Source organism: Dioscorea cayenensis, unplaced genomic scaffold (assembly GCF_009730915.1).
Source record: "Dioscorea cayenensis subsp. rotundata cultivar TDr96_F1 unplaced genomic scaffold, TDr96_F1_v2_PseudoChromosome.rev07_lg8_w22 25.fasta BLBR01000610.1, whole genome shotgun sequence".
NCBI lineage: Eukaryota > Viridiplantae > Streptophyta > Magnoliopsida > Dioscoreales > Dioscoreaceae > Dioscorea > Dioscorea cayenensis.
Window position 1 is genome coordinate 6,338 of NW_024087001.1, and position 15,451 is coordinate 21,788.

General features: G+C 29.6%; 1 protein-coding gene across 1 annotated transcript; it reads right to left on the minus strand.

The window, feature by feature from the left end:
* Nucleotides 1-9,557: 9,557 nt before the first annotated feature.
* On the minus strand, nt 9,558-13,607 carry LOC120254748 (disease resistance protein RPP8-like). Its single transcript, XM_039262785.1, has 4 exons — nt 13,193-13,607; nt 10,068-12,552; nt 9,914-9,957; nt 9,558-9,809 (listed from the first exon to the last, which is right to left on the minus strand). Exons 1-2 carry the CDS (start codon nt 13,486-13,488, stop codon nt 10,077-10,079), a joined length of 2,772 nt encoding a protein of 923 aa, XP_039118719.1. The 5' UTR covers nt 13,489-13,607; the 3' UTR covers nt 9,558-9,809; nt 9,914-9,957; nt 10,068-10,076.
* Nucleotides 13,608-15,451: the final 1,844 nt, after the last annotated feature.

The window sequence follows — 15,451 nt, forward strand, 5'->3', positions numbered from 1 at the left end:
TCCATGTAAGAGTCAATGATGTCCTCAGCTTCAAAAGCGATATCTCTCATCTCTGTGACCCAGTTCTTCTTCACACTCTCACTTTGGATACCTCCATTGTTCTTCTTTGTATCTGCATCCTTTAAGAAGCACTGCATTCTCTCCAGTTCTCGTTTCAACCACTTCACTTGATCTTCCACTCCATGTAAATTGCTGCCTTCTTGCCCAACCAGATCACCAAGTTTCTGGACTACAAAACCCACAACAGCGTCAGCCATTAGTTTGTTTCTCTCTTTTTTTGTTTGTTTGTTTTGATCACACGCACAGTCTGCCTTGGTAACTCTCTGCCTAATAAAGAAGCCAAACAAGAGCTAGCATCAAACAAAGAACAGACTACATGCATGAATTAAATGATGAAGAGCTTGTGTGGTTGTAGTTTGTGGCTTATTTATCAACATTGGTGCCATGCCACTATGCCAGTAGCATCCAGCAGGAAGGAGTTGGGAAAGACACTGTTAATTGGAAACTGGGATGTGAGATTGTGGACTTTGAGCGACAGTGGTGTGTTGCTTTCGGTGCAATTTCTTTTTCATTTCAGGCTGATATCTTCGCTGCTGAAAGGATTTGGAAAAAGATGTACTTTTTACATTAATTTGTTCATGTTTCTTTGTTTTTTATTTTTTATTTTTATTTTTCTTAGTTACAGAAAACAATCTCTCTTTAACTCTCAAGTCTCAACACAAGAGGGCAAACTAATAAGAGCATCAAACAAATTAACCAACAGATTAAATGCATGATGAACAGTTCATTTTATTTTCAAATCTTGACTTTGAGTGCCAATGGTCAAATCTCTAGTCAAAAAAAAAAAAAAAAAAAAGAAAGGACGAGTAAGGGAGCTGTAAAGAGCCGGGAAACGTGTAAAGTGAACAGTGCACTGTCAGACGCTGCTTTCATGAAATTTCTTCATCATTTCCTTGTGTGAATGATACCTTAGCGTATCAGGTCTATTAGAAAAGACATTGCATATTTGCATACAAATTACAAAGAAAATCAACTTAATTTCTATTTTATTAGACATTTGATAATAATATCTTGACCCCGGAACATTGTGTGTCTTTAATCATTTCATAAAAATCTAAACTTTGATTTATAAAATTTTTCAAAAAATAAAAATCTTATTCTTGATTTACTTCAACTCTCCATAGTAACTTTGTTTATGTAATAGAGGTGGAATGTAAATAAGTCCAAGTTAAACTTTTGATTATATTCAAACTTAGTTTCATCACTATTTTAATTGAGCCCTACTCAAGATCAAGTCTTCTTTAAAAGCGAGCACGAGTTCAAGTCTACTTCGTGTTTTGTGCAACTTTAAGACTTCAATTTCGTCGTTAGCAAGAAAAAGCTCGATTAATTTTTTATAGATAATATAAAATTTTCGCAACCACGTTATATAAATCATCACGACAATGAACATGGTAATATAAAAATAGTTGTATAATGGTTTATATAAATATGAGCAATAATGATATTATAATAATTTATTAATATTTTTTATAAATAATTATTATAAATGAGTTTATTAATTATTCTATAAAAAGAGTCTTTAACAATTAAAACAAACCTTTAATATATATATATATATATATATATATATATATATATATATATATATATATATATATATATATATATATAACTATATAAGTAGTTGTTTACAAGTCCTAATGTACCGAGTTTAGTGATGTTCAAATTTGTTTATCTTAAAAGTTTAAAATTAATATCGAGAATCATTTGTTTACTTTAATATTTAATAACGAGTTATGCTGAGTCATTAAAGAATGAACATCTTAAACTTTTAACAAATGATTAGTTCATTACAACCCGATGGTGAGGCAAATAAGACATTCCATTAATCTTTGGTAAATTCTTTAATTGACCAAATTTTCATTTGTGGTAAATATAGCACAAGTGCATGTGTGCATTATTGCTATTGCATCTAGTTTTAAAGTGTTGGGAAAGGGTGTAGAAATCTCAGACTTCCATTTTTGACTCTTTAAGTGCAATTTATGCATGATTTGCTCATGAATGATATCTTCACACCTAAGAGGTAGGTTGGAAAAAAAATAAAACATTTAATTTTACTTTTGTTATTTTGATAATAATATTTTAATTAACTCTAAATTCTTAGCCTAGCTCAAATGGCCCAAACACCAGTTAAAGTTACCAAACATTGTGTTTTCTTTATGAGGGCTGAACAAAAGGTTTGTTAATTAACATTTGTCTTTACCAATGCAATATTGCAATCCATAACCAGATATTGCTTCAACTTTTAATCACAGTAATGGTATTTAGGCAAAATCAAATTATAAATAACAGTAAAAGGGAGAAATTTAACGACTCAAATTTGTGCTTCTTCTCGGCTTACATTTTTTCATTCCTATGTTGTAATATAAAACTTTTCCACCCAGGATTCAGCCAATTAATTTGTTTATCTTTTTTTTTTTATTTTTTTTAAATGGCATAAATTACGTGCATTATAAAAAGCTCATCTTATTTTCAAATTTTCAAATCTAGAATATGACTGCCTACAGTAATTTTGACATACAATCATCAAATATATATCATAATTAATATTACAAAAGAAATACTAGTTTGCTAAAAAAGAGATACATGCCCATATAAAGGTTCAGGAGAGAGTAGATTCTACATTATTGCTAGTGGAAGGAGATACATGCTAAAAAATAATGGGGCCATGTCATTGTTGGAACTTTCTTGACCAGTGACCCTGCTGGCCAACACGACAAGGTAAACTTTATTATTAAAAAAAAAAAAACAACCTTGGTGCTTATTATTACTAATTTTTGAAAATAAATAAACAAACAAAACTGTCAGCATTACAGTAACCTTCAAATTAGAACAAGAGGAAACATACTCAACACAATATATTTCAGATTGTAATTATTATTAGAAAAATTGAAATTTAAACTGATATGAATTAGTGAGCGATGGTTAAACTTTTGTGGGGGATGAAAAACTTATTTGTGAGGTTTTTCACTTATGCAATAAGGATGGACATAACAACCATCACACACAACCAAAATAAATAGATAATTTAACTAAAGAAATTAATAACAACTGGTAATCTAGCATGCATGTAAACTTTTGATAGCTACCAAAGAAATCATGTGAACTTTCATAGAATAGAATTCTCTTGTTTAGACCCATGAATCTCGTATTGCCAAATTATTGTGATCATTAAAATTATTTTTAATAATAATAATGATGAATTAAGGCTTCGTTTTAAATAATGGATAATTTTACAAAATATAAAACAAAATAGGTAGGATTCTCTACGGCTCTCACTGAGGCCAGTGAAACTGCGTGCTAACATACCAACAAGCATCATAAGTTTTATATAAATAAAAACTCTGTAATCTAACATAACAAATAAATGCATTAACGTTGATAATGAAGTTGGTCTCCAGCGTAATTACTATTGAGTACGGAACTCATTCATGGTTTGCAACTGCAAATCATGATCTTTATTAAGCCTTAAAAATTTATAATAAGCATCTAAACAAGCCCAATCTAATATAAGGTCAATTAGCAAAGACACTTAAATTAAGATGGTTTAATGCCCCCATCTATAATGTCAGAATGTCAGAAGAAGCATTTATGTGGACATAAATCAAATCATAAATAGCAGAAAAAGTTGGATTTAACACCCTCAAATTTTATTATTTATTTCTCTGCTTCTCTATTCCTCTTGTGCTGTCAAACAGATCACCAAGGTTAGGTTTTGGTGATAAAACAGAAATGACTTAGAAATTTATTATGAGTCATCAATAATATGATGAAATATAACCACCCAAAAATAAAACGGGAGATAATCCAACTTTTGATGAATGGGGAGATAGTGACAAGTGATAATTTAAAAGGAAAAATAACCATATGAAGTTTGCTACACTCAAGATGTGAACTTAATTAAGTCGGAATATATATTTTAGTGTTATGTATATAATAAGCTTTTAATAAAGCATAGCAAACAATGATCCTTTGTCATCCTCACTTTCTTTCGAGCTTTTATATATATATATATATATATATAACTTTTCTATAAAAGATGCAAATTATGTGAAAAGCATTCACAGATGTGAAATTAATATTTCAACAAATTTGTACTCCAAGTTTGTATAAGTTAAGATTCGAATCTGTCTTTTCAATAAAACACGAGCATCCTATACTTGAAATTTAGTATCAACAGACCAAGATATCATGCGCTATATATATACATACATTTTTTTATATAAAAAAACTTTATATTTCTATAGTGGTAATTGTTGAAGAAATTTTCAAATGACCTTTTCATTAACACCTTTTTTGCTATAACTGTTTTTTTTGGATAAACAAATCTTAAACTTTTGAGTATTTTAAAAGGTTGTTTTTCACTTGACCATTCTGTTTCCTTTGCTCAAACCAAACAAAAGAAAAAAAAAAGTTTTGATTTTTTTGAGTTTAGAAATAGTTTGTTAACCACACCATGACTTCACACATAAAATCACAACAAATAAATAAATAAATAAATAAATAAATAACAAAAAAGAAAAAAAGAAAAAGAAAACAAAGCCAGTAATTAATGCATGCCCTAGACCAAAATTGAGAAGGTTCAGACTTCAGTGAAAAAAAAAGTTAAATGAGGAAGGTGGCCATTAATAGAGCTTGAAGGTCACACACACGCGCATATACATAACAAACAAAAGAAACAAAAAACTATACAAGAACTGTGTTGGTACTCAGAGAACACAAACATATTTCCCATATTTGCAGGGGTGTCAGATGCTCTCATGGTTGTATCATTAGGGTTAGGGTTAGGATTAGGGTTAATTAATGAGATAAAAGACAAAGGAATTAAGAAAAGGACAAGTGAATGGTTGGATGGCAGGGCTGCTTCCACAAAGAAGGCATGAGGACTACCCCACATGCATGTGTGTGTGGGATACTCTAACTAAGACTCATCCTACAATTCCCTTTAAAATTGGTTTCTTGGAGCTCACTTTGCATTTATTTTCTTTTTTAGGGTTGACATGCACATTGTCATGTTACTTTGCTTTTGGTATATCTTGTCATGTGTATATATTCGTATAATTAATGATATATATTTTTATGTTTTTGATTAGTAAGATGGTAGAAAAATTTGGACATTTAATTATTTTTAATAACAATTTAAACAATTAAATTTAACTTATGATTTCCTATGAGGTTGTAGTTTGAACTCAGCATCTTGCAAGCGGTGAACACCCTACTGACGTAGACGAATCTACGAGTGATAAATATAAGATATCAAAATCCTTACCCATACCCGAACTCGCATCTTTTACCTATACTCTCGGAGAAAAATCATACCCTTTACCCCTTACTCCTTACCATCAGTGCACTAGCTACCCGATTGTCTCAAATTACCGAATTAAATTTAAATAATAATAATAATAATAATAATAATAATAATAATAATAATAATTTATAATCCATTACAATACAATGTTTAAACACATGTCCATAAATTCAAAATTACATAGCATATCATAAAAAATAATAAAAATGATATTAAAATATCTTTGATGCGATTAACTATCCATTGAAATTAGGGGTTTTCTTCATATATATATATATATATATATATATATATATATATATATGAGGGTATGGGTACGGGAACGAGTTTTACATGTACCCTCTTCAATGGGTAAGGGTACAGGTAAGGTAGGCCATACCCTTACCCGACCCATACCCGCTCAAAAAATAATAGTTAATGCCTTTATCTGTGCCCGGTCAAAGAGAGTAATACCCTCTTTGACCGGGACTGCGTGTAATGATATACCAGTCCGGATAGGCTCACGATTGTCATCCCTACTTTTGCAAAAGACCTAATGTCCTAATGTCAATAGACCAAGAGATTATTAGCGCAACTATCCACCTTTATATTACGGTATACAAACAATTTTTTTAAAAAAAAAAATCTTAGCAAAACATCATATTGCCCGCTATCATATTTTATTGGTTTATATATATATATATAATATAGTTGGAAGCTTATTTGGAAAAGTAAACTGTTAATTTGTATTAAAAAAATGTGAATAAAAGAATCAATTATACTTTCATCAAACTTTTATCAATTTGTAAAAGCAAGATCATACCTTTAATCTTCAAATACAACCAATCTTCTAAATTTCTTTGAGAGGAGATAAAAAAAAAAAGGAATAAAAATATTTATTGCTTTTGAATGTTGAATGATAAATAACTTGGTAAGTTGCCCAACTTAAAAAAAAATATATAAGAAGATTGATTAAGTAAAGATGAAGCTTTTAAGACTAATATTAATTCAGGCCGAAAGAAAGATCTTCAATATTAAAAATAGAATCCATTAAAGAGTTTGGAAAGTGATTGAAGTTGGTTGGTGAATCAAATGGAAAATCTCTTTATAAGTTTTGATGCATTCTTCTTCTTCTTTTATTTTTTAAATAATTAAAATTGACAAAGGAGTTGCATCTTCAATAGGTTTATATTGAGTTTGATTTGAGCTCTATCAAAACTATTACTTATGTCCAATTAAGAGTTAGTGTTTTAAGTGCCATTATTATTAAACTTTTGAATACAATAAAGATTAGAGTTTTGAATAAAGCCTATAAATACTTTTGCCCATCTCTTGTTTAATAAGTAGCTTGAGGTTATTGGAAGTACTTATTAGAACTCACATTTGCAATCTCTTCCAAAAGATTGGTAAAATCTTTTACTCAAGTCAATAGTTTTAAGATTTTTCATATAAATATTTATCATTATGTTTTGCATTATTATTTTTATTTTTGATTTAGTTGTTGATTGATTGTTTCGAGTTTGTTACTCTTAATGATAAAATATATGTTCCGACAAGTTGGCACAATAGCATATCATTGCATAATTTCTAGATAGTAAACATAACCAAAACTTAGCCTTTTAGGTTTCTAATTGACTATAAGGAGTATAATTTTAAAATAATTAGCTATAATTAAAGAGAGTTTATTTCTCACTTGGAATGTAATTAAATATAGTTTATTTAATTTGGTATAACTTGTTTATATATAATTTATAGATAACCTTGTTAATAGTATTATGTATAGACAAGCCTTTTTAAAAAGAACATAATTTGGGCTTTGGAACACAAAACAAGAAAGATAACAAGGTAGAATTAATTTAGTTGAGAACGAAAACAAAATTAAGTTTTATTTGATGGCACGCATACTACCATAATTGCAAATTAAAAAATGCAAGCACCATTGCAAAGGGCATGAGGGCACATCAATAAATAGTTTGAACATAAGTTGTCCTCTTATCTCCATGTCCTATATATGTCCCATAATGATAATAATATGAAGCTTTATTTTTTAGGACCTGACACAGATTGATTTTCATTTGTGCAAATCTTCATATAGGTGCAATACTTTAATAAATATTAAAATTATTTTGTATATTAATTTTAAAATAGTTAAATAAAGATATTAAACACTCAATTAAATGATAAACGGCGCCAATGCTATATGCATGATTTATTATTTAAACCTTTCTTATTATTTGTTATTATTTTCTAAATCACATAAATTCGATTTTAAGGTAGTTTTAATAAAAGGGCTTTCATTTGCTCACTCATATAAACATGTGTATTAAACATTGTTTTTAACTTATTTATTTTTATTCTAAAAAACTAATTAACTTTTTAATAAAAAGACCAAAGGACCTTCACTGTTTTTTCTTCATCCATCTAGGGAAAAAAATTAAAACTTTAAGATAAATAAATATTTTAATAGGTTTTTCAAATTAATAGGAAAAAGAAGGGTGGATTAGTAAATACAACGTCTACAATGTCTTATTAGCAATTACCCACTTCAACATGAGGTATACAAGTCATTTGAATATATTAAATTTTCATATAAAATTATATAAATATATATACTCGACAACCCTTTTCATCATCAAACAAGCCTTTGTTTAAATGCTTTAGTCATTAATGGGGGACTTAATTTTAAGGTCCATCGGTCCAAATTAAAAGACTTATTATCCAGTTGGTCATGTGTAAAACTATAAATAAATCAAAACCCTCGACATTACAATCAGTTCTCGATTGGATGGTCATCCAATTATCATCGTTTTTAAGTGAATTTTTTTTTTTAAGGAGTTGAAGCACTTGTAGAAGAATCCGATTACATGCTGGTAATCATATTATTAAATTCAAAATTTATAAGTAAAAGTTACTTTTTCTTACCCATATATTCTAGTGTAGTTTGTTAGTTGATATTTGTCTCCTTACTATTATACATGGCTGGTCCGCCGTCCAGGCATACCCTATTGAACCGGGCATGAAAAAACTAGATGCTAAGCCTGTGATCTAGCCGGTTTGACCGTGAACCAGTTGATTCGGATGGGTCAACTGAGTCATAATGCTAGGATTTATTTTTGATAATACTTAATACTTATTATTTTTCATTAAAACCACACAATCATATATGCTTATTAATATTTATTTTCAATTTATAATTAATAAATATAATTAATATATATATATATATATATATATATATATATATATATATATATATATATATATATTCTTCATAAATATAACAACAAAAATTAACTAAATTAGATTTAAAAATAAAATTCATTAATATGTTATGATAAACACTTTACAGATACTTCATTTTACTTAAGAAAATAAAATAATATGAGTGTAATTTCATTATAAATTATAAAAATAAAAATATTCCAACTAAATAAAAAATATAAAAAATAAATATTTAAAAAAACAAAAATTGGTATTGAGATCAGTAAGCTAATGGATAAAATTTATCATCCATATAAAAGGATAAGTAATTTCCTATCTAGTCTAACGAAATGAACCAATAAATAAATACAAATCACTAAGGGATGTTCAACAATTATATATTAATATATTAAGTTGATAATTAATTCAAAAATCGAGAAAATAAATGGGCATAATTAGAAAATATTAATGTATAAATAGCCATTTATCGATTTAAATATCAAATTTTAAGTACTTGTTTTTATGTTATAATTATGCTCATTATTAATTATTATAATATATTATTATAATATTTTATTATTGACCCCAATTCATTGGTTAAGTAGATCAAATCTTCCATGCTTGACAATGAGCGGATGACACTCTTTATTTTGTTTTTATATGAATTTATATATTTTTTTCCATAAAATTAAATGTCATTCTAAATGTTACCCTTTGTTACATATAACAATTTTGAAATAAATGGAAATTTAATTTTATAAAACAGATTCTAAAATTTTGAGATGAATGAATGAAAATTATTACCTTTTCAACTTGCACTTTTGCGTTGGAAAATCGGAAAAAAATTATCATGTTGCGTTAATTCTGATATTAGACAACACCATATATTATACATTGCTAAAAAAACAAAAAAACCATTGTATTAAAATTTATGGAAACAATAATTTATAAATTGTCATAATAATACTAGCAGAATGCATTGTCACACACTTAAATAGATATAAAATGACAGAGTATCAAACCCAATTACATTACATTACAAAATAAAATCACAAATACAAACATATATGTCTGGGTATATAACCACAAAATATCAAACCCATACAAAATTACATAAATAAAATCACAGACATCCACACAAACATCACATCAATTGAAGTAGAGTTCATATATAAGAAACTTAATGCATGATTCCTTGCTTTCTGACTTAATATGGAGCTCCTTTGAAGTCCAAAAGCACTCCTCACGCACGCCACTCCTATACAAATAATCCATGTATGTACTTTTTTGCTTTTTGATATTTTGATAATTCCTTGATAACAAAACATAGTAAATAAAAATTAACAAAACATTAAGACTTACCTTTTGAAGGCAGCTAACAATTGAACATATTATCCATAGCGCCGCTGCATATGTTGAAATATCAAAAGATGAGAGAGAGTTATTTCTAATTAAGATGAAATCATAGCAAAAAATCAAAGTTATACCAAATAATTAAATAAAGGATGGAACTCACTTAATATTATTAATGAATGGAGATGTTGGGCACATGTTGTATCTTGTACCAGTCTTCTCCTGTATTCTCTTTAATTAGGATAAATGGAGTGTTGGGCACATGTTGTATCTTGTACCAGTCTTCTCCTGTATTCTCCTTAATCCTAGTTTTAAATTCTTCAGGCATAACAAATAACTTCAATTGATCAAGTGGCACATTCTTCAGTCCTTCCGGAATCATCTTCAACCTAATACATCTGTAGATTTCCAAAGACTTGAGGCATGACATTGCCTTCTCCTCTATCTTCCACTCCTCAAGTTCATTAAGATGCTGAATTTCCAAGGATAACAGTTGAGGGAAACCTGTTGCCGAACATATCATCTGTTTGCCTCTATATGCACTAAAGAGTTTTAGATATTTGAGACATGGCAGCTTCTCTAGTGTTGCCATTGGGTCTTGCTCCAATCCAGAACCTAGCAAACGTAGTTCCACTAGTTGTTGAGGAAATACATCATTGTGTGGAAGTTGTTTGCTGTTCAAACTTCCATTGAGACGCAATTTCTTGAGGCAATGTTGATTGGAAAAGGCTGTAATGATGTTGTCCGAAGGAATTTCATTTCCATCTATAGCTAAGGAGGCAAGACGACCCAATTTCGAGAGTGATGAAGATAGGGCATCGGCATGATCATTAGAGACTTCTTCTATGCTTAATTCGCATAGGTTTGTGAGCTTTGGAAGTGTTTTCCCTATCCATGATCCAGCATTTACCCTTCTTAAAGTCTGCAAATTCTTTGGTACATTATTTCCCATATTTGGAGGAACCCTTGGTGTACTTTGTAGATAAACATGCCTGAGATTGCCAATTGTCCAGAGTGAATCTGGTATCTTTTCTAAGCTTCCAGTATTTAATAACCTTCCAGAATTTAGAATAAAAGTCTGGAGATTATAGAGATGACCAATCCAGGATAGAATTCCCTTCAGATCACATTCATGCAACTCAAGATATCTTAAATGAATTAATGATTTGATTTCACTTAGAAATTTTGATTTTGGCGTAATCCTAGTTTTCAAGCAAAGCACTCTTAATAATTTAAATCTGCCAAGCTGTCCTTTCAGAGCTTTGAAAGTTGGAGTATAATCATCATATAAATCGTTGTAGAATAGACCCCGCAACTTTGAGTTAGAATAGTTTAGAGTCTCAATCTCATTAAATATGATCAGTCGTCGGGCTGCATTTGCCGTTGTCGTACAATCTTCAGTGTCATTCTTGTAGAGTTTAAGAAATATGCTCTCTTTGGCTTCTGAAATGCACATGTCACGCAAGAGATCATGGATTCGGCAATACTTTGCACTACCATCATATTCCCGCTCAGTAACTTGGATCAAACATCGTTGTGCCAACTCCTCCAGACAATCAAATCCAATTTCTTTTGTGGTTGTACCATTATTTGTTGGTAAGAAACCTTCTGCTAACCACAATCTAATTATTTCTTTTGTAGGAATTTTGGCGTCCTCTTTGAAGCAACCAAAGTACAAAAAACACGATTTCAAGTAATATGACAAATCATTATAGCTCAATGCAAGTATTTCTAAACACTTTTTTCCACCTTCCACAAATTGCCCTTTCATGCTGTCAACAACTTTATGCCATGCATCTTGGGTTTGCGGTTTGGTTGAGACAAGTCCTCCAAGAACTACTAGTGCTAGTGGTAGACCTCCACACCTCTGAACAAGTTGATGAGCATAATCAACCAAATATGTTGGGCAACATGTTTCAGTATTTTGATTTGGGAAGACCTTGCGAAGAAACAACTCCCGACTCTCCCTTTCATCTAAGCAACGCAATTCATGTGGTTTGATGGTAGGATTTGCAATATTAGCAACATTTACGAAGCGAGTGGTGATAATAACTCTGCTTCCATTATTAACATCTGGAAATATCTTTTGTGATTCAGTCCATGCATCTTCTTGCCAAACATCATCAAGAACAATCAAGTACTTACCATTCTGCAACTTTTCAGAAATAGCAACTGAAAGGTCTCGGATTGTATCTGTTGATGGAGTAACTGAAATTTCTGATGAGATTCCCTTCAAAATCTCATGGATAGTATATTGTTGAGATATGATTACCCATGCAAATATATTAAAACTTCTCTTGACTTCAAGATCATTATAAACAGATTTAGCAAGTGTGGTCTTTCCCAGACCACCCATACCCACAATAGAGATCACTGATCGATTTGCATTGCTTTTGTCAACCAACTCTAGCACAATCTTTTTCTTCTCATCATCAAAGCCAACCATATCAATGTCATCTCTCAGTTGAGGCAATATAGGGATCACATTTTGACTTCTAGGCTGACTAGTTGTGCCAATTGTTTCACCTATATTAGAAATGCCATATACTTCTCTACTTCGAGATAGCTCATGCAACTTAGTTTTTACCCTTTCAACATCCACATGAACCTTGTGTCTACTGACCAATTCATGAAATATAAATACAAACCTGGAGAAAAATCATAGTTATTTCTTATACCGATTTGCTCCAATTTTTTTTTTTAATGCATCTATAGTCGAATTTCATTTGATCAAATAATTTAGAGAAATTTAAGGACTCTAAAGTTTGAGATATTCATCTTACTCATCCTATACTTTCAATTAATTTTAGTTATTTTAAGCTTAGATTAAAAACTCATGAGAATGTGGGAAAGAAATTGAGAATAGGTCATCATGTACCATATGCAAGTCTAGCAAGACATTTTCATCCAAGAAAAAATAACCCAGTATCCGATTTCAAAACTCTATGAAAAGTCTATTCTAAAAACACCGACCTAATAAATTTTCAAAAAACAATTTCACTAGTTATATATTTTCTATAAGTCAATCTAAATACTAAAAATTAGATCTATAAAACTAAAACCAGGTTAGATCACCTAAAAATCTTTGACTAAAGAAATAAAAAGCATACCATTGTATATATATATATATATATATATATATTTTTAATTTATTAGTGTTGAATTCAGAAAATAAGTAATTTTTTCAAAGTTATAAAATTAGGTGTTTTTCATAGAAGTATTCCTAAAAAAAAAAATATGAGATAAGTGTCATTCTAATGTAAACAACTTGGTGTTTGTAAAACATACCTCTTCATGAAACCCATGCAACCAGGCTGTTGTCTTCGGAGCTTGAAATACATGAAAGTGTCAATAATGTCCTCAGCTTCAAAAGCAAGGTCTCTCATCTCAGTGACCCAGTGCTTGACTCTGTTATCCCCTCCCTCATTCTTCTTTGCATCTGCATCCTTTAAGAAGCACTGCATTCTCTCCAGTTCTCTTTTCAACCACTCCACTTGCTCTCTGCCTTCATGCAAATTGATGGCTTCTTGAACTATCAGAGCACCAAGTTTCTCCACCAAAAAACTCACTGCAGCCTCAGCCATTGATCTGTTCCCGTCTCTTTTTCTTCTTCTAATTCAGGTAAGGTGCAGATAAATCTATGAAGGGGAGTATCTATTTTGGTATAAATGGCGGCATCCCAGCCATAAATTTATGAAAAGGGTGCAGGAGTACAATTTTATATTTTTAAATTAATAGACTATAAAGTTTATTTATATTAGTTTGATTTGTCCAAGATCCATCAAGCAAATACATTATGTGTCCTGTACCAGGCGGTGACGGTATCCAGTGTTGTCACATCAACAAAGTGCTACATGCCGTTGCTGATCTCGAGGAGCTCAAGACGTGTTCCTAAGTTACCCCAATTTTCCTTTGCGGTAACACGTGTTTTAAGACCAATGTGTTGTAAAATACTAAAATGGGGCTCATGCAATTTTGAGTTATAAAAAAAAGACTTGTAGATGGGAATTTTCAATAGATATATATATGTATATAATTTTTCGAGTACACCTTTTGTGGCTGTAAATAGAATTTATATTTATTTATACAAGTCTATATAACCTTTCAAATTATTTATTTATACATCCCTTCAATTATAAATAAATTAAAAAATATAAAAAACATAAACGATGATTTATATTTTTTTTTAAATAATAGCCATTATCATGTATTTTTTTTCATATCAATATCATGGCGTGCTATATACTACATCTAAATAATCAGTTTGAACTTTTATATAAATTACGATAGGATATGTACATAGTAACTCAATTCTAGTTGTGTAAAAATCTATAAAGCTCTAAATGAGTCGAGCTGAGCCTAATTTAATCATATTTAAATTTGATTCAATGAGATTTTAACTAAGCTCAAGTTAATCTCAAGCATTCTCTGTGCCAAACTAGAATCTACTTAGAGTTTTGTGAAATTCTAAAGCTTACGCTTAGAAGTTAGCTAGAAAAAGCTAGATTAATTTTTTCATACATAATACAATATTTTTGTAACAATTATTATTAATCAACTCATAAATGAATATGGAATATAATAATAAATAATTATATAAATACTTTATATAGATGGATACTTTCAAAATTTTATTAATAATTGTTATAAAATGAGTTTGTTAATGATATTAAAAATGAATCTTTTAACAATTCTTAAAACAAGGCTTGAATGATATATAAACAAATAGTTATTTACAAGCTTTAACGATGTGATTTTGATGGTATTCAAGATCATTTATCTTATAAGTTTAAAAATTAAATTCGAGAATCATTTATTTATTTTAATAAATAAGTTAAGCTAAGCCATTAAAAGATCCAGTTTTTAAGCTTTTACCATTTAAACTAATGCAGTAGTTCCTTACAACCCCAATAATGAGGGAGAAAAGACATCTGATTAGTTTTTGATAAATTCTTTAATTGTACATTTTCATTTGTGATGAATATTGCGTGCTCAAATGTCATAGTACTAGGTATTTACACATTATTGCTGATGCATCCAGCTGTAAAGAGTTGTATTAAAAGAGTCAAAGACTTCAAAAACCGTACACTTCCATGTGAGATGTTGTCCTTGCGCTGGCACTGTTGCTCTCAGTGCAATTTTTGTATGATTCCAGATTTCCTCGTGAATGATATCTTCACACCTACGCAATTTGTTGGAAAAGAGGTAAAACTTTTTTTTTTTTTGGTTATTTTGATAATAATATTTTAGCTCTAAATACTTGCCCTAGCTCAAATGGACCAAACACCAACCAAAAGTACCAAATATTGTGTTTTCTTTACGAGGCTGAAATACAAGGAGAGAGCATAATTTATATTAAAAAATACAAGGAGAGAGTATATATATATATATATATATATATATATATATATATCATAATTTATATTAAACCATCAATATATGTAATATATCATAATTTATATTAAAAAAAAAATACAAGGAGAGAGCATGTCCACAATTATGTTGCTAATAAAGAGAGATATGAACCCATAAAAAAAGATGAGGAGA

Bases quoted from the DNA above. Each gene is read 5' to 3' on its own strand.
- LOC120254748 (XM_039262785.1), bottom strand. From the start codon at position 13,488: ATGGCTGAGGCTGCAGTGAGTTTTTTGGTGGAGAAACTTGGTGCTCTG. The intron at 12,553-13,192 runs GTATGTTTTACA...ATTTTTCTCCAG, and splicing joins TGCATGGGTTTCATGAAGAG to GTTTGTATTTATATTTCATG.